The sequence below is a fragment of the Sycon ciliatum genome, chromosome 13 (genome assembly GCF_964019385.1).
Source record: "Sycon ciliatum chromosome 13, ocSycCili1.1, whole genome shotgun sequence".
Classification (NCBI taxonomy): Eukaryota; Metazoa; Porifera; class Calcarea; order Leucosolenida; family Sycettidae; genus Sycon; species Sycon ciliatum.
This window is the reverse complement of record NC_088655.1, coordinates 2977814-3004083: the sequence shown is the minus strand read 5'-3', so window position 1 is coordinate 3004083 and position 26270 is coordinate 2977814. Positions and strand designations below refer to the sequence as shown.

General features: G+C 51.0%; 1 protein-coding gene across 1 annotated transcript in view; it reads left to right on the top strand.

Annotated features, from left to right (window-relative positions):
• LOC135829983 (uncharacterized) overlaps window positions 1-21348 on the top strand; it is a 47243-nt gene extending 25895 nt beyond the window's left edge. Inside the window, exons 3-12 of the mRNA XM_065342374.1 lie at window positions 588-991; window positions 1635-1824; window positions 3851-4308; window positions 5881-6414; window positions 6992-7256; window positions 10810-10894; window positions 11774-11996; window positions 13195-13540; window positions 16069-16373; window positions 20435-21348. Of these exons, the coding sequence (XP_065198446.1) occupies window positions 588-991; window positions 1635-1824; window positions 3851-4308; window positions 5881-6414; window positions 6992-7256; window positions 10810-10894; window positions 11774-11996; window positions 13195-13540; window positions 16069-16373; window positions 20435-20569 (2945 nt within the window). The 3' untranslated portion in view covers window positions 20570-21348. The remainder of the gene's footprint in view (window positions 1-587; window positions 992-1634; window positions 1825-3850; window positions 4309-5880; window positions 6415-6991; window positions 7257-10809; window positions 10895-11773; window positions 11997-13194; window positions 13541-16068; window positions 16374-20434) is intronic.
• Window positions 21349-26270: the final 4922 nt, after the last annotated feature.

Genomic DNA, 26270 nt, shown 5'->3' with positions numbered 1-26270 from the left:
CTGTATAACGATTTATATTTTAACGACAGATTTCTCCTCGTTAACTCGTTAAAGTAAGCACTTCGTTACAATTATGGCTTTAACAGTAGGTAGCTGAGTAGAGGCACGGTGCTCAACTCTAATTAACTGTTTATTCTTCCTCAGGTACACACCTGGATTATTATGTAATAAAAATTAATATAATTATGGAAACAGTAACGCGCAGCAGCTTTTATAGGCAACAGACCGCATATGCTAACGTACGGGGATACGCTAACGTACGAGGATACGCTAACACGGGGATACGCTACAATCAAGCAAGGCAGGGATACTACAGATACACGTCTAAACAGGAAAGAAGTGGATTAGGGAATCCTGACTGGCTTGGTGGTGTGGATTTACATACATCATGCGCTTATGAGGCGGGCAGAATAATAGTGCTAACACGAGAATGTCGTGTATAGAAATGCTATAGAAGACGGGTAGTTGATATAGGAGAGTGTCTTCATCAATATTTGCTTTGCTCATTCATTTCTAGGACTCGGTATTTTTAAGTTCTATTCTATTCTATTCCTGATGTCCTGCATGTGACTGATCTGCATGCTCAGGGTCAGTGTGTAGCACGAGCTGCGAACTCCCGCTGCGCCCGCAGCTGCCCGACAAATGCCTGCTGGAAGAGGTGTGTCCAATAGGGGAGGCGTCGTCATCGCCAACGCTATCCAGTCGTATCCGTGCCGAGCTGGCAGTTCAGTCTCTACTGGCAGGCTGCGCTGACAAGCTGCATCCGGTCGGCAATAACTACGAGGTTCACGGGATATGGACGCCGGGATTGTTCCGTTCGCCCGGCACCGAGCGGCGTGTGTCGCTGGAACTGCAGCATTTGAAGCCGGAGCAGCCACTCGACCGGCCCATCGTCATAGCGATACTGGCCGACGTCGAAGACGTGGGCAACATGACCGTGGAAATCGACACCAGCTGGTTGAACGTGACCACGCACAGTCTGACCATATTGGTAAGTCATGAGCTGGAGAGCGTACATCTGGATGATGTCGTGACCTTGAAGTCTGTGGTTGCATGTGCATGGATATGTGCATGAAGGAGCAGCCGCTCAAACATTTTTTCTAAAGAATATTCGATACAAAATAGTGGTTGCAACTTTGGCGATGGTTATTAGGAAAGGGTTTGCTCCCCACACTGGAGCTCGCGCTATTCCGCCGACTTTACTTGGCACTTGACTGACTCACGTCTGCCATCCAGAGCACACAAGAAGTCCATCGAACCTTCGACTCAGCAAACCTGCAAGAAAGCAAAACTCCCTGCTTAATGCACAGTGTTTCGGGGAATTCACCCCTCATCAGTTGAGCTTGAGTAGGCTGAGGAAGATTGTGCCTGAAAAGCATCACTTATATAGTGCTCTCCAGGCACAAACACATCGCCAGGGATACAAACTTACAGAGAGGCTCTATTTCCAGCACGACAAACACCACATGAACACAAGATAGCAGCCTGAGTCAGTGTCGCTCCTGGACGGTGAGAACAGACAGGTGATCCTCGGTCATTCACAACGCTGTTGTGTGGCCCTCCGCCGCGATCCAGTGATACAAATGAACACCAATTATTGTGTTGCTCTGGGTATCTTGTCACTTACTGTTCAGGTTTCCCAGGGCATAACCCTCTGCCATAGTGGGCGACATGCCGTGGAGATCATCAGCAATGCCATGCGGAAGCCGTCGGAAGCGTTCAGGTGGCTGTGGAACCGCCATGGTCTGGTGCATACGTTTGTTGCAGGACTCAATCGGCACCTGGACTCCAATATTGATCACCTGACCATACATATTGGAAACGGTAAGAGATATGGCTTACATATTCTAGTTTTATGACTTTTTTGTGCAACACACAGAACTTGCTTCTCGGCTAAGATTTCATTTCGTTGTCTGTAAATCCAGGAGCTGCACACCTAACCAATCACTTGTCTCCACGTATGTCGCACATCCCGCAAGCCAGACAAGAAGAAAGTGACTGCTGCACAACTTCCATTATCCTCATGTGTGCACGAAGAGAAAAAAAGGCAGTTGCAGGAATTCTGTGTTCTTGGAGTGTGCACAAAGAGAAAGATTGGCCATAGCACGAGTTCTGTTTTAATCTCCATAATTATGCACACAGTCATTCCAGCCACAGCACCTGCCCCAACCCCAGTCCTGATCTCCTCCCCCCCCCCCCCCACCCCCTGGTTCCAGCCCCTGCCGCAAACTCACTCCCAGACTTACCCCCCCCCCCCCGTCCCCCACCGGTTCCATCCTGATTTCTGCCTTGCTTCCTAACCGAGTTGAGTCTTGCCCGGCAGAACCGGTCCGGTTGGTCGGGCCATGGCCGGACCAACGTTTGGGCCACCAACGTGTGTGTTTACTGCCAATAGGTCATATGTATACCCTCCATATCATACACAGACTGTATGAAAGGTTAGGGTATGGCCAGACCAATCTAAAACTGATTCCAACGGTCCTGCTAGTTCTCTTGCTCTCTTCCCAAGATCAGTCCCCAAGTCCCAGATCTAGCAATAGCGGTAGCTCCATCCTGGGTCTGTGTCCCAGGGTCTATGTCCCAGGGTCTGTGTCCCAGGGTCTGTGTCCCAGGGTTTGTGTCCCAGGGTTTGTGTCCAAGGGTCTGTGTCCCAGGGTCTGTGTCCCAGGGTTTGTGTCCCAGGATTTGTGTCCCAGGGTCTGTGTCCCAGGGTCTGTGTCCCAGGGTTTGTGTCCCAGGGTTTGTGTCCCAGGGTCTGTGTTCTAGGGTACAGTATTTCACCGGTTATAAGTCAACCTTTTTCGACTAAAAGTTGAAGGAAAAATTGAGGGTCGACTTGCAACCGGGATTCGACTTATAACCAGGAATTACCAGCAATTTCCAAAAAGACCTGCACTGCATGCACAAGTGTGCAGTGCAGGTCTTTTTTGCCAGTTCATTTGCCTTTTTCCATGATTTGGACATGTCACCCTCCAATGAGGAGTGTTGATGTGATTTGTTGATGTGTTAGTAAAGGGAGTGGTTAGCAGTGCTCGGTTAGGTGACAACTTTAAAAACAGAAATAAGATCTTCGGATCCGGGGTTCGACCTATAACCGATAAAATACGGTATGTGTTCCAGGGTCTGTGTTCCAGTGTCTGTGTTCCAGGGTATGTGTTCCTGGGCCTGTGTTCCTGCCCGGGTCTGTGTTCCTGCCCGGGTATGTGTTCCTGCCCGGGCCTGTGTTCCTGCCCGGGTCTGTGTTCCTGGGTCTGTGTTCCCCGCATGCAGGTGCAAATCACACAGACACTTTCTCATCACAGCTGTCCAGAATGGCCATTGTACGGAATATGTGGAAATACGTTTTGTTGCGAATTCAGTTGGTGAGCCAGGCCACGGAAATCTTGAAAAAATATTGATATCATGTAAAGGGTGGGACACAAGGTTTAGAACGTTTTGATTGGTTGACAGCATGTTACAAGGCGGAGGGTGCACTGTGTAGAAACACAGTGCTCCTGGCTACAACCATCATCGGTTGGCAAAGCCCCGGTCTTGCGTCAAGTTACCCGTTCTATACCATCTAGACCAGAGTTTCGGGTGGAGAGCCAAGGATTATAAGAAGAAATAGAGGACCAAAGAGCTACAAGTTACGCTATATTATCCACTGACACCACCAGTTACTTTACAATCAGCTCGTGCGATAACATTGCACGACACTGCATTGCACATTGCTGATTGTAAAGTAACTGGTGGTGTTAGTGGATAATATAGAGTAAATTGTAGCTCTTTGGTCCTATTTTTCTTCTTATAAATTAGACCAGAGTTTCCTTTCTGTTTGTTGTATATTCATCAATGATTGTGCATTCTAAAGGTTATGACCCGAAGGACGATTCGACACCTACCTGGTCCTGTAACAATGTGTCCAAATCACACGGAGAGCAAGAGATGGAACTGAAGCTGTTGTCATTCTTGAGCATTCGCCGACTGTCACGCGTCCGAAATGCCAAGCCGGCGCAAACATTCACCGGATGTGCCATCCCAGCATCCACGGCCACGCAGTGTCCCACGTACAACATTCTTCAGTCGACCAATCGTCACCTGTTTGTCCTCGAGGTGGCCGCGCCGTACGATCCGATGCGTCCGGCCGTGAAAACAACTGACCTGTCCAAGAAGCTGATTGTGGAAGTGGACATTGTGGCTCGACTGGCCAAGACCTCACACCACATCACAGTCAATGTGGTGTTGATAAACCGATCGCAAGAACCTGTCCACTGGGACATTGGTGGATACGGTCTCACCAACCAGTCAACACTAGTTATCAAGCTGACGGTAAGTTGAGAGCTTTTATAACTGGTAAGCATAATAATGAAACAATGCAATGGACGGAGAGAGAGAGAGAGAGAGAGAGAGAGAGAGAGAGAGAGAGAGAGAGAGAGAGAGAGGGAGGGAGGGAGGGAGGGAGGGAGGGAGGGAGGGAGGGAGGGAGGGAGGGAGGGAGGGAGAGGGAGGGAGGGAGGGAGGGAGAGAGAGAGAGAGAGAAAGAGGGAGAAAGAGAGAGAGAGAGAGAAAGAGGGAGAAAGAGAGAGAGAGAGAGATAGAGAGATAGTGTGTGTGTGTGTGTGTGTGTGTGTGTGTAGAAAAAAATGGAAAAATGAAAAATAGGGATTCACTGGCCAGAAAAAGTCACTTCAAACAGCTGTGTGGTGGATACTAGGCTAAAAATAGTGGCGGTCAATTCATCAGTCTTGCAAGCTGTTGAATGGTGTAATCCCAGCACAAGTCGCTATGTCTAACATAGCTGTTCGCTATCATCGCTTCCGCGATGGGCATGTCTGAGGTCCGAGGTGTGCGTGTGTGCGTGTGTGCGTGTGTGCATGTGCATGTGTATGTGTGTCCACCTTGCAAGCTTAGCCTTTATCCATCCCGAGCTGACACACTAGAATTTTGCAGTCTTGCACGCATAGAGGTACCATGTAGGCACCTTGAAAACATTAGCATCTCCTGCAGTGCGCAACCCGTGGAGTTCTTCCATGTCGGATTTCCAGCAGGAAAGGTCAAAGGATATGGATTGATAAATTTGGCCAGGTTTTACCGAATTGGGACCGGCATATCATGGTGAAGTGTATGCAAAAGCCGATCCAAAGCCCAGAGATCCTGTGAAACGCACCCATTCTCTCCACTTATCACACGTATCCGAGATAAGCGGTGTTGCCCGAGCACTCGGATTCAGATAGCCATGATAAGTCAGGATTCTGCACTTTAAAAGTCTACATGTATAGTTAGACGCAGAGCATTTCACTGTCAGTGTTGCACTATGGACTGTGTAGTGGATCTGGGTCCATATTTGTGTTACAGTGTTTGACCTTTGTCTATGCATCAATCTACCCCATTGCCATTTATGTCTGACTGGTGACATCATGCATAGTACGCACGTGCACCGTACGACCTTGCGGCATTCACACTGTATGCTGATGCAACTTTTGCTACTTTATCTGTAGGTTTTATTCTAGTACAAGTTAGTTGAAAACAGGACGAAGTTGAGTGTGGTTGTGTGTTTGAGAAGTTGAGTGTGGTTGTGTGTTTTAGATGACTGCGAAAGTCATTACAGACTGCTGAGCGGTTGTGCACCTGAGGGTTTTAATCAGATTGGTGTGGTGTGGATGAATTGCTGTATTATATGTGTGTGTGTTTTTATGTGCGTGTGTTTTGTGTGTGTGTGTGTGTGTTTTTATGTGTGTGTGTTTTATGTGTGTGTGTGTGTGTGTGTGTATGTGGGGTGGGTGTTTGTATGTTTGTGTGTGTTTACGAGCTCATATGTGTGTGTATATGTGTGCATGTGCACGTACACGTGTGTGTGTGGGGGGGGGGGGTATGCGCACGCGTGTGAACACATTCCTACAGGGAGGAAAATCCACGGTGTCATTCGGCCCGGCTTACAAAGCCAAGTTCTCCGTAGACTGGCTGCCCGGCCACTACCACTTGGTGAAGGGCCATCAGCTGTTGGATATTCTCCAGAGAGACCTTCGCACTACACTCACAGCGTATGGCAAAACGACACATGCTGATCTGTTTGAGCTGTTTGTGCCTGACACTGGGCAGGAGGGGGCGGCGGACGAACGCTGCCAGGAGACGTACGCCAAGCAGCCCACCACGTGTAGCCAGCTGCACAGCACGGTTCAGGCGCAGTGCGACGGCGACATGTTCACGGTCGCTGTGAGCCTGCCCGGAGTACAGCGGTTAGGCTGGAACACCGCTGGTATGACGGTGACGCTGGGCGAGCAGCGAGAATGCAAGCTAGAGGCGGTGCTGCAGGGCGTCGGCACTGGCGGTGGCGGCGGCGGTGGCAGTGGCGGGGACAAGAGAGTTCTGTCGTTGAGCGTTGGCCACGCCAAGTGCGGCATTGTCAAGCGAGACAAGGGTGTTCTCAAGTCTGAGGTAGGCACGGTGTGCATGCTACAGCAATGGTAGACTGAAGGTGATATTTTCACTCACTCTGTTGAGAATGTGCAGAGTATGGTCGACCAAGGATAGCACTGGTCCGCAGTACTGCTAGTCTGCGAAGAACTTGAGTCAGCCTGGTAGCCTAGACCGTCCTTATCTTCCTGCACTGTGGTCTATGCACGGTAGAGTTACCATGTATACATTGGTATGCTGTGTTTGGTGAACTTCTGGCCGGTTTGTTCTTCCGCACCTGACAGTACTGTAACGGAAAACTCTCCCAGAATGTAATTGCTTCATTCAAGTTGAACAAGACTGGGTCATTGGTGTTCTCTGTGTCTTCTTTTGTAATCCTGTACATCCTGGCTTGTACTAGCCCATCTTGTCTACCCCACTGGCATGCTGCATTGCCCTCTGCACGTGGTTTCACTACACCATGCCCTACCCTCCAACACAATGCATTCCGTTCATGCGTACTTGCGTGTATGTGTATGTGTATGTGTGTGTGTGTGTGTGTGTATATGTGTGTGTGTGTGTGTGTGTGTGTGTCTTTGTTTGTGCGTGCTGATTGCAGATCGTCTTCAGGAATGTGAGGTGTCCAATTGAGAATTGTCCGGATGGCAACGGCGGTGCTGGTGCCGGTGATGAAGTCAATACTCGGTGTGGCGAGTATCGTGAGAACTACCGAGTGCCCGTGAGGTGCAGCCTGGAAAAACGGGCACTCAAGACGGGCCGGCTGACAGCGTACCGGAGTGAAAAGTTTTTGACTCCGCACAGATCATGGGCAGCAGCACGGGTTGGCCAGAGAGTCTACTTTGAGCTGGACGCCGGTGACAAAGGTTTGTGTATTTGTTTGTTCGTTCGTTTGTCTGTGTGTTTGTCTGTGTGTTTGTTTGGTTGTTTGTTTGATTGACTGGTTCTTTGTTTGTCGGGGATGATGTCACTAACCAGAGATGCGTTGCTCGATGTTATGGACAAAAAAGTGGCAAGGTAGTGGTCGAAATGGAGTTTGTTAGGTGTATGTGGGGAGAGGAGGGGAGGGGTGGAGGGGAGGGGTGGAGGGGAGGGCGGGAGTTTATACCAGAGCTAAAGCCTTGTCGCTAGGCTCTGCACCAGCCACTTTTGGTATATCAGACATGGTGGCATTGGTGGTGGCCTGACACCAGGGAAACATCCTAAGCTGGTTGTTTTTCTCACTGACATATTTGTATGTGGGTGGTATTGGAAATGTTTGAACTTACTTTCTAAGGCCATGATCACATCAAAAACCAGCTACTTTTGGCTTTTTATTTCTGGGGATCAGCTGGCTTGCGTGCTTGCTGTTAAAGGGGAAGTGCATCCAGCTTTCAAGTAGGGTCCAGAAGAAAGACAATTTGATATTGGTTCGCATGGCAAATCTCTCGCTTGCATACAATAAGCCAAACTTGCCAAATCGCCAATTGTATGATCACGTCGCCATAGCGACCAGCGCAGTGATGACGCACGTTCTGCTTAGCTCTGCGAGGGACAAGGCCGATCACTGCAGAATTTGGTCATTTTCAATTGTCGTGTTGTATTCACGATGTGAAAGAAGAGCAGTGTTCAATGCTGTTAGTGCCATGAACTGCTTGTGAGTAGTCCTCTCGGTTGTGTACATGGATGTGACACCGACAGGAGAAAGCTGGAGTGCGGTTTGGCTCATCGCATGCAAGCGAGAGATATGCCATTCGAACCGATATCAAAATTGTCTTTCATCTGAACCCTACTTGAAAAACCCATGCACTACAGTCACAGAAGATGTCATGCGCTTGAATGGCTTGATTTTTGCCCGTCAATTTTTGAATATCTCGAAACACGCCAATGTTCACAAGAAATTGGAAAGCAAAACGGCAGAGATCTACGCCTTGCACTGTATAATTTTCATGAAGAAGCGAAGACGGCATTTATCCTGAGTGGCAACGTTGTGTTCTATATATTTGCTGGGTATGCAAGAGCCAGGTTTTGCTTCCTAATGTTGAGCATTCTGCCATGTCGGCTGCTGCCCCAAGACCAGTGTGCCAGTAGAAGCAAGATGATGAAGATATTGATGACGATAATGTCGTATTCTGGACATTTTGCCCAATATTCCAGAGTTTGGCAATCAAAAACCGTGTTTTTGGGGTGCTCTTTGCAGCCCAGGTGCATGGAGTGGTGTTGGCATCATGCACTGGATCATGATCCGCATGGGATATAGGAAATTCTTCAATAGTTTTACCTGACAAGTCAAGATTGTTGGACACAAATTGCTGCTGATTCTGCTGAATTCCACACAGTTGTCTCCAGTATCTGTGACTACAGCATAGTGCTATGCTCCTCGTGCTGCTGTGCCATAGTGAAATCGTGATCTCTGGCAGCTTGTGCCTGGCGATCTGCCCCCTCCTCTCTTTCTGCACTGGCCTGACTGTAGCGTGTCCAGGAACCGGTCCATCATGGAGCCAGCGTTCCTAGCTCTGGCACTACGTCCTCCGCTGGCCTGGCTTGTCAAGTTGCTTCCGCATACTGTATTCTGGGGCGTAAGGGTGCCCTTTCTTGCTGGAGAAGCATCACATTGTTTGCAGTGGGGTTGCTATGGTTCTCTTTCACCTTTCCGCAGCAACATGAGTATCATATCGGTCTCTGTCTGAACAGCAAGCCAATGTGCCAGCGGCCAGTTTTGCTGAAGCATATACCTTGAGTAGAAACAAGGTACAAAGAGGAGTTAGATCATTAGCATGGTCACTGACACTCAGGGATACCCAGGGATACCCAGGGATACCCAGGCATACCCAGGCTTACCCAGGGATACCCAGGCATACCCAGGCTTACCCAGGGATACCCAGGGATGCCCAGGCATACCCAGGCTTACCCAGGGATACCAAGGCATACCCAGGGATACCCAGGCATACCCAGGGATACCCAGGGACACTCTCAAGGACAGCCGGAAACACCCAGAGACATCCGGGGACGCCCATAGACATCCAGGAACACCCAGGGATACCCGGGAACACCCGGGGATACCCGGGAACACCCGGGGATACCCGGGAACACCCGGGGACATCCAGGGACACCCGGGGATACCCAGAGACGCTCAGAGACACCCAGGGACTTTCAAGGACTCTCAAGGACGGACTGTGTGGAATGGAGATGATACATACATGATCAAATTGCAAGCAATGTGCCTCCTACAATTTCTTCCAGTCAATCTCCACAAGTTCTGGGCCACCATTATCATCACCATCAGCTGCCGACCCAGTGGAAACGTTCTTGTGCTGCAGTTGCTTCACATGGTTCAAAAGAAGCTTATTGTCGCCGGCTTTCAGGTGTTTCACCTTGTTATCTATATTTTATGTGGTATGCGCACGATCCAGCCAGGCGGGCATGGGCACATACTCGAGTCGAAAGTTACAAATTTCTTCAACTCCGTTGCAATCCTCTCTCTCTTCTTCTTCATCGTCATTTGGTGCCTTGTATTGGCCTCCAACCAAAGCGCCAACAATCTACACTCTAGAGGCGCAGTCCAGAAATCCATTGTCATCATCGGAGAAAATCAAAACCAAACTGAATAGATGGATGGACAAACCTACGGTTAACGGTTTCAAAACCAAAGACGAAGCACGGAAACGAGAAAGAACATCGGTGCAATTTCTATATCAGTGTTTTTATGTGCACTCACATCTCCCCCCCCCCCCCCCGGCGCTTCGGCTTTCAGGCACTTGTGCAAGCGGTGGCTGATTCAGCTGTGGCAGAAACGTGGACACGTAACCAAATAATTCCTATGTAATGATAAATGGTCCACGGCCCCAGCTTTGCACATTGTGTTAGATTTCATCTAGAGGAACTGGACTTGCAGTGTGGAATCTCTGTCAACCAGTGTCATGTTAGTCACCGTTAGGCTGTCGCCACACTGAGCACTGATAGAAGCAAGAGTACATGAAAACCAGAGTGTGCAGCTTGGGGCCCTTTCTGCTATGGGTGTCTGTCACGGCGGAATTCCGTGATTACATCATATTTGGCGCAGATCTGAGGCGGGAAATGGCGTAGTGCGTACAACTGAGCTGCAGTTGTGCAGAAAGAGACCTGCTTGAATCCTGCTTGTACGCACTACATAACTAAAATGATGTAATCACGGAATTCCGCCGTGACAGCAACCCATCCGAGCTGCACACTCTGGTTTTCATGTACTCTTGATATAAGCCATTCAGCTGGAAATCTGCCTGTCCATATGACAGGCGTGCAACACATTTTTTAGCCATTTTTGTGTGTGTGTGTGTGTGTGTATGTATGTGTGTGCGTGTGTGAGCGCGCGCGCGCGCGCGCGCGCGTGTGTGTGTGTGTGTGTGTGTGTGTGTGTGTGTATGTGTGCATGTCTCTGTGTGTATTCATGCTATGCTACAGTGTCAAAGCGAGGTCTAATGGTCTATCCAGTGGATTGTAAATTCCAGTCATCGTCTGGCAGTCCAAGACCAGTGATCCAGAATGGGTGAGGATACTGACACATGTAATCACACTCATGCCTCGGTTATCCGGATCCCAAAGTTACAGGCACTTCGGTCTACCGGGCATCCTTCGAGCAAGTTTCAGTGGAAATATTACTACTCTTTTGTCACTTTTTGTGGAAATAGTGACGTCGTAATTATGTCCTATCTACGGCCTTTCCTCATCAACATGTATGTGATTCTGAGTTGCGGACATTTCAAAGTTATGTGCAGTGCCCCCGTCCCAGACTGCCTGGGTAAGCGAGGTATGAGCCAGTGTACTAGAGACCCTACCTCACCAGAGGACTGACCTCATGATTTCACTGGTCACATCACATCACCCATGCACAGCTGTTTGCCTTCATCTGACGTAGACTGCCATCTTGTTAGTCCCTAAACCTCTAACATTTTCATCCTCTTGTTCTGGTTGGAGCTAGCTCTGCCTTTCCGTATTGAGCACTCTACACAGTCCGTTAACCTCTTCTAAAATCACCACCATCGCCACCACAACTACACGCTTACCATGACTGCAATTTCAATTGTCAATGTCTCGAATGTTTGCCCTTGGTATAAAAATAAGAAGCAAGTCTCTAAACTTCATTGAGACCACATCAGATAATCTTGCGTTTCTCGGTAAAATAGGTGCTTTTTTCCAGTCACTCAACAACTCAACTCTTCTGATGAGGTCTCAATGACCGAAACAGCTGTCAGAAGGAATCTCTATGCTTGCTTGCATTTCATCGTTAAATGTTCAGCCAGCCGCCGCTCTGCTCTCCGCTGATGAGATCCCCAAAGTTTGAAGCAGTCTGCTTGGAGTCCCCTTGAGTACAAGGTGTCTAATTCTAATCATGTCTGTTTTATGTGTCGTCCCTCCTTCTCTCCAGTTGCCACCATCCTGCAAACGCAGGCCGTAAGGCCAGTGATATCACCACAATCCTCACTCCACCGCCGGACAACAGGGTGTTCCGCTTCAGTGCAGTGCTGCCCGGGCGTGAGAGTGGTGGCGCAGGCAACCAGGGAGAACAGAGCGGGGATAACAACCCCATTGTGCAGCTGGTATGCACTGTCGTACATTGTGCCGTCCATACCAACACCACTTCGCACACTGTAAGTACCATCAAACCTTTTTAGAACAAACACCAAGGCACAAATGATACTTGTTCCCAACAACGGGAGTTCTTCTTATCCCTATATTTATACCCAGTGAATACACAGTAATCTATCCAATACAGTTATGGCTACTAGTTCTTCTAAAGCGAAAGTTTGCCTTATCAGTGTTCTTCTTGATGAGGTCTCACTGCATAACGTGCCTCCGCAGTACTCTCTAGGGCCATACACATCTGCTCTCGTCATATCTGTGTACTGTGTGTATCCAATAGAAATACATCATTGGGTATTCACTGGGTATGATATATGGATAAGAAGAACTCCCGTGATTGCGCACAAAACCATCGGTCAATTGGTGTTCGTCCTAAAGAGACAGTACTTTATAACCCATCATTATCACACTCAAGACGTGTCTATGTAGGCCTTCACAATGCTTTTGCTTCTATGAGGCCATCGTGCCATTTCATAAGTGGTCATGGCTAGGCACCAGCTGTGTGCCTGTCATCATTTAGAGGGCTGCATGCATAGGGCTGCACTGTCTGTGCAGTGTGGCAGTCATCGGCAACGGAACCAGCCGGTGCCAGTCAAACTTTTGTTGCTGCATGGTCAAATTCTGTCCTATGGCAAATAATGCTATAAGATCAGCAGTTCACAATCCTGTAGCAGGTCATGGCCCTATAGCAGGCCATATTCCTGTAGCAGGTCATATTCCTGTAGCAGGTCACATTCCTGTAGCAGGTCACAGAGCTGTAGCAGGTCACAGTCCTGTAGTGGGCGACAGCCCATGTAGCAGGTCAAAGCCCTGCAGCAAGTTAAAGCCCTGCAGCAAGTTAAAGTCCTGTAGGAGGTCACATCCCTGTAGGAAATCGCATTCCTGTATTGGATCACATCCCTGTAGCAGGTCACAGTCCTGTAGCAAGTTAAAGTCCGGTGGGAGGTCACATCCCTCTAGGAAGTCACATTCCTGTAGCAGGTTAAAGTCCTGTAACAAGCCACAATCATGTAGCAGGTCAGGGCCCTTTAGCCAGCCTTCCTCCGTAGAGCTCTTCCTCTGGCTATCATTCTTGCTATCACAATTCTCTCCGCTCCCTGGGTGCGCATGTGTCTGACTGTGTGTCGGACTGTGTGTCGGACTGTGTGTCTGTCTGCTTCATGATCTCTCTCCCTCTCTTTCTCTCACACGCACACTCGTGTCCAGCTTTGCGAGCGCATCCATCGTAACTGCATAAACTACGGCGAGCCGGACTATGCCCTTTTGGAGGCAGAGGTTGCGGTTAAAGCCTCTTCCAGTCTCTTCTACATTCCACCACCATCATCACCACCACCATCATCAAACTCCTCTTATGGCAACATGGGCACCGCCATACCAACTCAAACAAACCAGGACAACCTCCCTGGCACAGCAGCACCATCACCAGCAGCAGCAACACAGTATGACGACACCGCCGGGGCTACCGGAATGCCCTCTCTATCCGTCTATACTGAGGTGTTAGGTAGTGGCCCAACAACGCGTGCTAGTGAAGATGACGATTCACAGCCGACAGGTTAGCCGCATTGCCTGCATGCATATTCACTATGGTGCTCATTACAGAGAGGATGCCGTAGGATGCAATGACAGTGGAGATGACTAACGATAATGTTGTCAGTGATGGCAGAAAGCCCAGTCCATGCAGCTTATCGCAGCCAGTATGCCATGCATTTTTGCCCACGTGCCGGAGCTATATCCATGTACCTCTGTACACAGTTGCAGCAAGAGGAAACCGGGCACATGGTTACACCGTAACTAAGCTTACTTCTACGTACTGTTGCAATGCAACATTGGCGCCTGGCAATGGCTCGAACCCACGACCCATCGTACCCCCCCCCCCACGAGTGGGTATGGCGTGAGGACACAGCCTGTTGGGGTGGGGGAGCAGTGTAGCAAGAAGGACCCATGAGTGTGTGTGATCCCCGGTAGCCTAATCGGTAGGGCACTGTCCCGAAAAGACAGGGGTGCTGTGTTCGAATCCCGCTCGTGGATCCTTCTTTTGCGACAGTGCAGTGTTGATAGTGTCAGACCAGTGTATATTCTCTTACCCCCCCCCCCCCTACCTACATGTATACCCCCCCCCCTACCTACATGTATACCCCCTCCCCCTACCTACATGTATACCCCCTCCCTCTACCTACATGTATACCCCCTCCCTACCTACCCCCCCCCCTCCCCCCCCCCCCGACGTTACCAACCCCCTCGCATCCTCTACCCCACCCCCACCTAAGTATAATAATGCTCTTGACAGGCGACCTTTAATCGACACCAGGAACGACAACATTCATGTAGGCTGTTCATAGAGCAATTTGGAATCAGCAGCCTTATTCGAATTGAGAAAAGAGAGAACCATAAATTCACAAGTCATCCGTTTCGTCCAACACAAACGATTATAAGCAGGATGTCGGTAAATCAAAATGTGCAACAATTAACACAACACTGACCGATGTGATACTGGCTGTGTACTGACAATGTGATACCGGTGTGATACTGGCTGTGTACTGACAATGTGATACCGATGTGATACTGGCTGTGTACTGACAATGTGATACCGATGTGATACTGGCTGTGTACTGACAATGTGATACCGGTGTGATACTGGCTGTGTACTGACAATGTGATACCGGTGTGATACTGGTTGTGTACTGACAATGTGATACCGGTGTGATACTGGCTGTGTACTGACAATGTGATACCGGTGTGATACTGTTAGACCTCGCTTAACCGCACACATCCGTTTTCCACAAAAAGTATCCGGATAGGCGAGGGAATCGGATAATCGAACATACAATACTGTATCTATGCATGCCATATGCTGTAAATCGGTAACCAACAGATTTTCTTCCGGATGGCGAGGGATCCGGATAAAAGAGGACCGGATAATCAAGGTCTGACTGTACTGATATTTAACCACCTGATGTCAGTATCACATCGGTCAGTGTTGTGCTAACTGTTGCACATTCTGATTCACCAACGTGCTGCTTAAAGTCGTTAGTGTTGGACAAAACGGAGAAGGGGTCGTCCATAATTATGGAAAAATTAAAAAAATCCGTCCTCGTGCAAAATTGTCTCTGACCCACCCACCCCCCATTTTTTCCATTAATTTTTTTATTTTTACCGATGCCCAGCTCGAAAATAAGAACTCCTGGCATCATATTCACTGATTGCACCTATGTCAAGTACATGTACTAGTAGCTAAGTCAGTGAGCAGTAGGTCTACCGACGGCCATTGACGTCCTACAACTACATGAAGAGTCATGTTCATCATACTGGTGTTTGCGACAATCGATCCTACACTATGTCTACAGTACACTACACAGTTAGTGCAACAAAATGTATGAAAGTCACGAAGTCAAAAGAAAGAAAAAAAGTTACGAATAATCCAAAAATTAAATTCCGCCAGCGCTCTTGACCACCCACCCCCTTTTTGCGTGAGGACTGATTTTTTTAATTTTTCGAAAAATACGGACGACCCCTAACTTGCGAATTTATGGTTCTCTCTTTCTAATTCCAATCCTAGGCTCTCTATCCGAGTCTAATATTCGAATGGACCAATTCCTTTTTCCTGGCCATTTGGCTGTTGACAATTGACATTCCCCACGAGTCCAGGGAGGAACATGCACTTTATCGACCACACAAAGTCCAGTACAGTCCTGTTGGGCAAAATAATGTAGCGCTGAGGAATGTAGCGCTGAGGAATGTAGCGCTGAGGAATGAACAGACTAAAATTTCACTTAGCACAGCATAATACATGTACACACTGTTACTCAACTGTGTATAGACTACTGTACATGAAAAATAAGACCATACAAGGCTGACTCTCCCCCACGCCTCCCCTGCTCTCCCCCACGCCTCCCCCACCCCTCCACCACTCTCCCCCACCCCTCCCCCACTCTCCCCCACTCTCCCCCACCCCTCCCCCACTCTCCCTGACTCTCACCCACTCTCCCCCACCCCTCCCTCAGTTCTTCGTCACCAGACAGTACTGTACATCCATTTTTGGACCATTTCTTGTTGTGTGTACAATTTGCTCCGTATGTGCAGTCACAGGGTTCTCTACTCTCCTCCTCTCAGTCGTGACGGTATCCGCACTGATGCTGGGGAGTGTTGCGACCCTCTTTGCCACCCATCTGCTAAGAAAGCGCTCAGCCCAGCAACACGTTGCTAAGGAGGAGCGACGTCGCCATAGCAACCTCAGTCACCATGAAAACCGTTCGTTGGCGGGCCAGCAGAGAAGGGGTAGCGCACGGGAGCAGATGGCAGCCGGGGAGATGCATAGCCATCAGCAACATCAACATACTGATGATCACTACCATCATCATCATCCAAAGCTGCAAAGCCATAAAGAGGTAAGCTGACATGATGTAGTTTGCAATGGCCTTGTCTAGCCCTGCAATGCTGGGATCTGCAAGAGAATTTACAAGTATGTCAATAAAATCATGCTGATCAATTCAGTTCAATCTCCCTGCTAGATGCGACGGAGACTCCCTGGATTTAGGCTAAGGCCTGTGGAGAATCCATAAATACAAATACAAAATACAAAATAGATGCGCATGATCAACTCAGTTCAAGCTCCCACCTGATACTCTCTCGGACTGACGCCATTCCTCATACCACCTATCAATGCCCTACCACTCTGGTATGATGTACGTATTGTTTCATCCCAGCAGAGATCATCCTAGCAGAGACCATTCCAGCAGAGACCATTCAACATTGTCAACAGTCATGGTGTTTCGAACTTTGAAACCCATGCCTGCTTGGAGACTACCCATGCCTGCTGGGAGACTACCCATGCCTGCTGGGAGACTACCCATGCCTGCTTGGAGACCACCCATGCCTGCTTGGAGACTACCCATGCCTGCTTGGAGACTACCCATGCCTGCTTGGAGACTACCCATGTCTGCTTGGAGACTACCCATGCCTCCTTGGAGACTACCCATGCCTGCTTGGAGACTACCCATACCTGCTGGGAGACTACCCATGCCTGCTTGGAGACTACCCATGCCTGCTTGGAGACTACCCATGCCTCCTTGGAGACTACCCATGCCTGCTTGAAGACCACCCATGCCTCCTTGGAGACTACCCATGCCTGCTTGGAGACTGTTCATGCCTGATGGGCGACTACCCATGCCTGCTTGGAGACTACCCATGCCTGCTTGGAGACTACCCATGCCTGCTTGGAGACTACCCATGCCCCCTTGGAGACTACCCATGCCTGCTTGGAGACTACCCATACCTGCTGGGAGACTACCCATGCCTGCTTGGAGACTACCCATGCCTGCTTGGAGACTACCCATGCCTCCTTGGAGACTACCCATGCCTGCTTGGAGACTGTCCATGCCTGCTGGGCGACTACCCATGCCTGCTTGGGGACTACCCACGCCTGCTTGGAGACTACCCATACCTGCTGGGAGACTACCCATGCCTGCTTGGAGACTGCCCATGTCTGCTGGGAGACTACCCATGCCTGCTTGGAGACTACCCATACCTGCTGGGAGATTACCCATGCCTGCTTGGAGACTGCCCATGCCTGCTTGGAGACTACCCATACCTGCTGGGAGACTACCCATGCCTGCTTGGAGACTACCCATGCCTGCTTGGAGACTACCCATGCCTCCTTGGAGACTACCCATGCCTGCTTGGAGACTACCCATGCCTGCTTGGAGACTACCCATGCCCCCTTGGAGACTACCCATGCCTGCTTGGAGACTACCCATACCTGCTGGGAGACTACCCATGCCTGCTTGGAGACTACCCATGCCTGCTTGGAGACTACCCATGCCTCCTTGGAGACTACCCATGCCTGCTTGAAGACCACCCATGCCTCCTTGGAGACTACCCATGCCTGCTTGGAGACTGTCCATGCCTGCTGGGCGACTACCCATGCCTGCTTGGAGACTACCCACGCCTGCTTGGAGACTACCCATACCTGCTGGGAGACTACCCATGCCTGCTTGGAGACTGCCCATGTCTGCTGGGAGACTACCCATGCCTGCTTGGAGACTACCCATACCTGCTGGGAGATTACCCATGCCTGCTTGGAGACTGCCCATGCCTGCTTGGAGACTACCCATGCCTGCTGGGAGACTACCCATGCCTGCTTGGAGACTACCCATGCCTGCTTGGAGACTACCCATGCCTGCTAGGAGACTACCCATGCCTGTTAGGAGACTACCCATGCCCCCTTGGAGACTACCCATGCCTGCTTGGAGACTACCCATACCTGCTGGGAGACTACCCATGCCTGCTTGGAGACTACCCATGCCTGCTTGGAGACTACCCATGCCTCCTTGGAGACTACCCATGCCTGCTTGAAGACCACCCATGCCTCCTTGGAGACTACCCATGCCTGCTTGGAGACTGTCCATGCCTGCTGGGCGACTACCCATGCCTGCTTGGAGACTACCCACGCCTGCTTGGAGACTACCCATACCTGCTGGGAGACTACCCATGCCTGCTTGGAGACTGCCCATGCCTGCTTGGAGACTACCCATACCTGCTGGGAGACTACCCATGCCTGCTTGGAGACTACCCATGCCTGCTTGGAGACTACCCATGCCTCCTTGGAGACTACCCATGCCTGCTTGAAGACCACCCATGCCTCCTTGGAGACTACCCATGCCTGCTTGGAGACTGTCCATGCCTGCTGGGAGACTACCCATGCCTGCTTGGAGACTACCCATGCCTGCTTGGAGACTGTACATGCCTGCTGGGCGATTACCCATGCCTGCTTGGAGACTACCCATACCTGCTGGGAGACTACACAGAGCCGGTGGGAAGCAACCAGACTATCGTTGCGCATACCCACCCATTCACCCACGCATGCACACACGCACACACACACTGTACTTGTACTTGTTGCTCACTGCCAAAACTGGTCACGTGAGTCTCCCCGGGAGAGGGGAGAGAGACTCAAAAGGAATCTTAGAAAGATGACTCAATTGGTTATTGAACCGCCCAACGGCCGACACCCCTGAAATCCCCAAAACTCTGGGTGGACTTGAAAATGATCCCACTTATGGGCTCACCACACCTCAGCAAGTGGGTGAGGACAAGGTGCAGAAAAAGGATTGACGGCATCAGGTATCCGTCCCGGGATCCAACTGCAGTTACCCCTGCCCCCAGTGAAGGTAATACTTGCTACTAGTGTTAGTGGCTAAATCAGAATGGATCTGATAAAAGCTTCACTAGCACCATTGATTACACAAGAGTTAATCTAGCCAGAAGCAGTCCATGGTTAACAGGTATGTATACTTCAAATAGAAAGTATATGAACCCTGGAACCAACAAAGGTGGCAGGTACAACATTACACCTTCAAGCAGCCGAGCCTGTTGGCAACAGACCCAACACAATCAGGCATAAGTGTACCTACCAGCCGAACTAGCTGGCACACACACACACACACACACACACACACACACACACACACACACACGCACGCACGCACGCACCCACGCACCCACGCACGCACGCACGCACGCACACACACACACTAGTACTACTGGTATGACACAGCTACCCAAACGGGTCACGCCCGCCCTCCACCCAAGCATGGGCACTATGGCAAACCAAGAGAATCAGCCAGCAGAACTGGCAAAACAGATGAAACAATGGAGTAGAACGGCCGTGCTGTACTACAACAAAAACCTGACAGTGACAACGACTGAAAAAGAACAGGAGAAAAAAGAAAACACTGCCAAATTTCACGTCACAAAAAAACTGTCCATGAAAGAATCCACCAAGGAAAAGGAGTGTTGGCATCCGAAATCCCACCAGGACTCCACTGGCAGTTCTTCCACATTGGATATGTAAGCGGCAGGTCAGGGCCTTGCAAACCCGACAGACTTCCACAACGCTTGACCAGTGTACTCATGACGACGAAAGATTGAAACGTTTCAATTTCCACCATTCCGCCATTGCGACCTTCCTCTTCGCACTTGATCGACCCCTCCACTGTAACCAACTCGTTCCAGCACTCCACAAACCAATCCACAATTCCCACCACTGCTATCTTTGAGCGTAGATGACAGTACGGCACTCGAGGGACATCTACTCCACTATGAGTGGTGGACCACGGCCGACACAGCAGTGGCAATATCGATAATTTTGTCCTGAAAGCTACATCGCGATTCCACATTCCCATCATTCAGCACTACCTTGTCAGTGTACGAGGGTGCTCCAGGGTCGACTCTGGCTATGCCAGAATCGTCCTGGGCAGGCAGGAAACTTTATAGAAAGCCAGAAACGGAGCTCAGAAAACACACACACACACACACACACACACAATATCACGCACACTGCAACATGGGCAGCCCCAGATCTCCAGTAGTAACTCTTTTTGGTTCTGAAAGTAGTAGTTACTTCATGAAAGCCTGTTTGTGTTGTCCATTTTCTCTGCCGTTTCCACAGATATCAAGCTTAGCGAGGTCGGCATCCACTGACACGTCTGTATTGAGTAGCTCCGGGAACCGCTCCCTGTCCATTGCTACGACAACAACGTCTGTGCCGGCAGCCTCGTCTTGTAGTGAGGCGGAGAGCTGCTGACGCCAATACAAAAAACAAGTCACAAGGTGCAATGGCCGCCAGTCTTACCATCCTGTATCCCTTACCTTCCCTTCCCCTTCACGCCTCACCCCCTCCACCACTGCCATGTAAACGGCTGGTTTTATTTTGTCCAATTTCATTCTTGATTACTTGATATGACCCCGTCGCTTGACTGGCGTACTGATCATTTCCTCGCCGCGACGGCATTGATCCGTTGAAGCCTAGCCCGTCGCTGACAATTGAAACTCCTATGGCCAACTGCAAGTTCTAGCTTGAATAGACACCGCGCGGAGCAGTTCTGTTCGATTTTATTCCTGACAATCACCTTCACACAGTACACACGACTGTACGCACAGTGAGCAACACTAGTGGACGTAGTATGAACTGTACACTGCTGCTCTGTTGCTAGCTGACTTTATCCCCGTCTTTGTACTGTCGTGGACATGGAAATCCGGTCGGAGGTCAAGCGACCCCAGGGTGCTGGCCATGCAGCCGTGAGTACGGATGCGGAACAACCAGTGCACAGTGCGCGCAACGTTCTGTATGCAGTGAGGGTGCACTCGACTGGATTTCCACGTCCACGACAGTATTTTAGCTGGTTGTGTACTGTTGTCGCATGCCCAATTCTACTGGCCTTGGTCCTCTACTACGTACAATGTACAATGTATATGCCATGGCAACTTGAAATGTTTTTGCTCTCACCAGTTCATATGTTTGCGAGCCTGTGGTGAAGCGAACATCCATGATCGATTTTCGTATCTTTGACCAGACTCTCTGAATTTTTGCTCAGCGCATCTTTTGTGTGTGTAAGGGGAGGGGGGGCATGAGGGGTTGGGAGCTGCATGTGTGTGTGTGTGTGTGCGTGTGTGTGTGTGTGTGTGTGTGTGTGTGTGTGTGTGTGTGTGTGTGTGTGGTACATGGTGTGCCGGTGTGCGCGCGTTTAAATGTGTGTGTGTGTGTGTGCGTGTGCGTGTGTGTGTGCGTGTGTGTGTGTGTGTGTGTGTGTGGTGTGTGTGTCAAGCGGCAGCCGTAGGAATCGTTTCCGATGATAAGCCAGATCCACAGCTGCCAGAGATGGCTCTCTCGAACATGGTCCTGGCCTGAGTCCCTGACCTAGTACCTCTCTCTCAGCTGACTGCCGTCGCTCGTATTGTCGGCCCCCGCAAGGGGACACGTGACTGTAATGGCAGTGTTTACCATGACCACGTGTGTGTGTGTGTGTGTGTGCCACACCTGTCGGAAGGCTACCCTCTTGCCAAAGCATTTTGGAAGTTGGACTAGTTTCGGCTCCACAATCCAGTGTGTCGTTACTATAGCTTTCGTGGCTGAGGTTGTTGGTACGTCTGGCTGGTTGGTAAAATAACTCCAATTTCACTTCAAGGTACCAGTGCATCTAGTGTCTGCTTTGATCAAAGCAGCGTGCTGTCTATACTGGTTACCCCAGCAAGTGTAGGGTGTGCATAGGTAACTGTCTTGGCCGTCCTATTCCGATTCACTCCGTGTGGTACAATCAGATACTGTAAATATACAAATTTTCGGCAGCTATTTAATTTCGGCTATATTCGGCACCGACCCAAAACTTAGGAATTCCGCTAGGACCTGAAAGGTCTGACGTGGAATTCAGGTTACACTAGGAGGTGAAGGCGGAGAATGTGACAGTGTGTGTTAGGCCTCAAATCTTCGCTTTTCAAATAATTCACAGCGATTTAAAGAGAAAATTTACACAAACTCCAACCTCGTCCCCTTGATATTCCCGCCCTTTCCCTCACTCCTTTGGCCTTTGATGAGCTCATTTATGGACAAGCAAAAGGCAACGTCTGACAGCGGAGAATGAGACAGGGGCGGCGCGGGTGGGAACACACTGTCACATTCTCCGCCTTCACCTCCTAGTGTAACCTGAATTCCACGTCAGACCTTTCAGGTCCTAGCGGAATTCCTAATTACACTTCGGAGGCTCCGGCTACGAATGTGACAGTGTGATGTTTAAAGAAAAGACCTCACATGAGTAGCAAGGTATGAAATTAATGGCTAATGTATGTTGCCATCGACACTACACTCTGTCAAGAGAAAGAAGCTGGAAGGAAACAGCATGTTATAACCGCTGAGGACAGATACACTTTCTCAAATCAATATGAAACAGATTCAACTGTAGTGTTCCACACAAGCAAAGAAACGGCATGGATAGTGAAATAATCAGGGAGCAGGCGTGCAAGGCATGATCACTATGAGAAACCATGCATAGAAATCGGAACCACAGTCCGCACTTGTAGAAGACTCCTCACCCAGTGCTAACCGTCAAGACGGCTTGGCCAAAAGAAGCTTGGCTGTGCGGTCGGTAATAGTGGCGGATGAATGTGTTGGGCCGTGACCAGTCAGCTGTCGCCAACACATCCGCCAATGACACCCCTGGCTTGTCGTGCAGCGCTAGTGGAGGCACTCCGCGTAGAATGGGCTGAGAAGTCACTTTCAACACCCGCTGCTTGGAGCAGTGTTGTCACCCATCTGGCGACAGTTGAGGTCGAGACTGGCTGAAAGGGTCGGCGAGTGGACACAACGAGAGCACTCTGCGCTGGTGTAGTGCGGCTGGACCTAGTCACATCCAGATAGGCTTTGATGCATTCCACTGGGCACAGGATCGGATCAGCCGGCAGACCTGGCACAAAGAACTTCCGCGGGCCGCCAGAGCGTTGTGTTTTGGTGACGTGAGTCAGCTCAAACTCGACACCATCTGCCAGGAAGCGCATTGCGCGGATATCCAAGTGACAGATCTCACTTACTCTTGCTGCCTTAGCCAGTGCGAGCAGCATGCACAGCTTCCAGGACAGGTGCGACAGGGTCAAAGCAGTATTCGGGCCCAATGACCGAATGTATTCTAGAACAGTGGCCACGTCCCACGTACGTGAATAGCGAGGCAATGGCGGTCGTTGATTGTAGATACCACGCATAACCCGGACGACGCTAGGCGATTGTCCGACGGGTACATTATCGTGGAGTGGCGGTACGGTGGATGACACCGCCGAACGGTACACGTTCAGGGTACGGTATTGCTTGCCTGCCTCATACTGTGTCGCTAGAAAGTTGGCTAATTGAGTAGGGTCCGCCGATACGGGATCCACACGTCGTTCGCAACACCAGCCCACCCACTGTCGCCATGCTGACTGATACGTTGCGTTGGTGCTAGTTTGCCAGGAGGAGAGCCAGAGAGTGACAGCTCCCTGCGAAAGGCCTCGCAGCGAGGCTGCTTCCCGGAGATACTCCATACGGTCAGTCGTAGGCATTGTGCCTGTGGATGGACTTGTCCCTGTGGGTCCAGAACGTCTGACGATACTAGTCGTAGCGGAGCACTGCAGGACATTCGGAGCAGCTGAGGGTAATAAGCCTGTGACTGCCAGGCTGGAGCCACCACGATTACCCGTCGAATGTCGTGTTGCCGGATGTAGCGAAGACACCGGGTGAGCAGGCTGAATGGCGGAAAGGCATAAGCATTCTCCCATAGCTCTGGAGGGGTGGAGAAGGCATCCACTGCTTCTGCCTCTGGATCTGGACGCCAGCTCAGGTAGCGGGGCAGGCGAGCATTGTGGCGGGCCGCAAACAGATCTACACTCAGCGGGCCGAATGTCTGTTGGATGGTAGTAAACACATGGTACGGGAGCATCCAGTCGCCCGTCTCCTCCACGTGACGGGACAGATAGTCTGCTGTGTGATTCAGGGCTCCTGGCACATGAACCGCTTCCAGCTCCAGGTGTCGGGCTGCAGCCCACTCCAGCACCTGAATCGCAAGCGTACACAGACGCCGAGAATGAGTGCCTCCCTGATGATTGAGGTATGCCACGGTGGTCGTGTTGTCGATTTCCAACCGGATGGTTTGGTTGGATGCGTTGCGGAGCAGGCTTTTCAAACCTAACCATACCGCGATCAGCTCTTTCCAGTTGATGTGGTGCGCAGCTTCGGACTCGTACCATGGCCCACCGGCATGCGCCGTATCCACAGCAGCACCCCATCCTACATTGGACGCATCTGAGCTCATGGTGACCGAGGGTGGGTCTCTGTGCATGGGTATCGGGCACCCCGCCGTCGTTATCCACCAACGCAGGTCGCTGCAGGCCCATTCGTCCAACTGTTGGGTCTCGAGACGGTGTGCCAGAGCCTCGTTCAGCAGGAACTGCAGTCCCCGGACATGAAGCATAGCGAGGTGTACTGCAGGGCGCGCTGCAACCATCTTGCCTGTCAGTGAACGCAGTTCGGCGAGGGTAGCAAATCCCTTGTTGCGCAGGCGACGGCACTCGGAGCGAATCTTGTCCAGCTTGTCGCGAGGCAAGGAAAATTCCATGCGCACCAAGTTCACTTCGACTCCGAGAAACGTCAGGATCTGCGTCGGCTCCATGATAGATTTCTGGCGGTTGACTATGAAGCCCAGTCGTTCTAGGAGGGCTGCCACAAACTGGATCTGCTGCGCCACTAGAGCAGGGGAGTGTGCTATCAACAGCCAGTCGTCCAGATAGACAACGATGAGCAGACCCATTGTACGGAGCCACGCTGCTACTGGACGAAGCACCTTGGTGAACGTGCGGGGTGACTCCGACAGACCGAACGGGAGGCAAGTGTACTGCCATACCTGGTCGTTCCACATGAACTGGAGGAGGCGTCGGCTGTGAATGTGCACCGGTACCGAGTGAAAGGCGTCCTTCAGATCGAGTTTCGCCAACCACCAGTTCGGCTGAACTAGCTCGGGTACGACTGCCAACGTTTCCATCTTGAAATGGGAGTTGTCCACAAACTCGTTCAGCGCTTTGAGGTTGAACACTAGCCTCCATCGACCACCGCTCTTGGGTACCATGAAGTGCGTGCTCTTGAATGTCGCGTCTCGCACTGTAGTGGGCTCGATGCCCCCCGCTGCTGCCATGTTGGACAGGGCCTCCTGCAGAGCAACCTGCTCCGCCTGAGCCAGGTGCATCTGTCTGGGAGCCTGCCGCTGATGAGGGCGAGCCAGCAGTGGGATACGCAGGCCATGCCGGACGGTACTGCGAACCCATGGGTCCGCCGTCAGTTGCTCCCAGTTCTGCCAGGCCACCGCAATGCGACCAGCGGGTGGAGGTGGATGATGTACCTCCCATCGCCAAGGAACGGGAAGCTGCAGCTCCGATGATGGTGTTGGCGATTCTCGGAGCTGCCCCGCGTGGCCCACTACTGGGCCTGAGGGCGAGGTGGTGACTTGCCCCTCGACCCTGGTGTCCACTGCCCTTGCGGTCTTCCGCGGTGGGGGCGAAATGAGCCTCGGTGGGGCGGCTGCTGGCGATCCCTGCCGTATTGGCGACTGGAGAAGGTATGCAGCTTCGGGGTACGCGATGACTGGAACGCGAACCCCTTTCGCTGAAAACCCGGCTTTGGCTGTGGCTTGCGCGCCAGCCTCTGCGCCTCGTTCAACGTCGCCTCGGATTTCACTTTCGTGGAGATGGCTGAGATAAATTCCTCACCAAACAGCTCCTTCCCAGTGCCTGGCGGTGGGATACCTTTGGTTACTCTTGCCACGTCTTTGTCCACAGCCTCGATGATGGACTGGCGGCGGATGCCATTGATCGAAGCCATCAGGTCTCCGACCAGGACAAGTGTGCGCTGGAGCACGTCCTTGACTTCCGCCGATGGTACGGAGAGTTCCTCCACTGCCGGAACACCTTCCTCTGCCTCGACCAGGGCGGAGAGC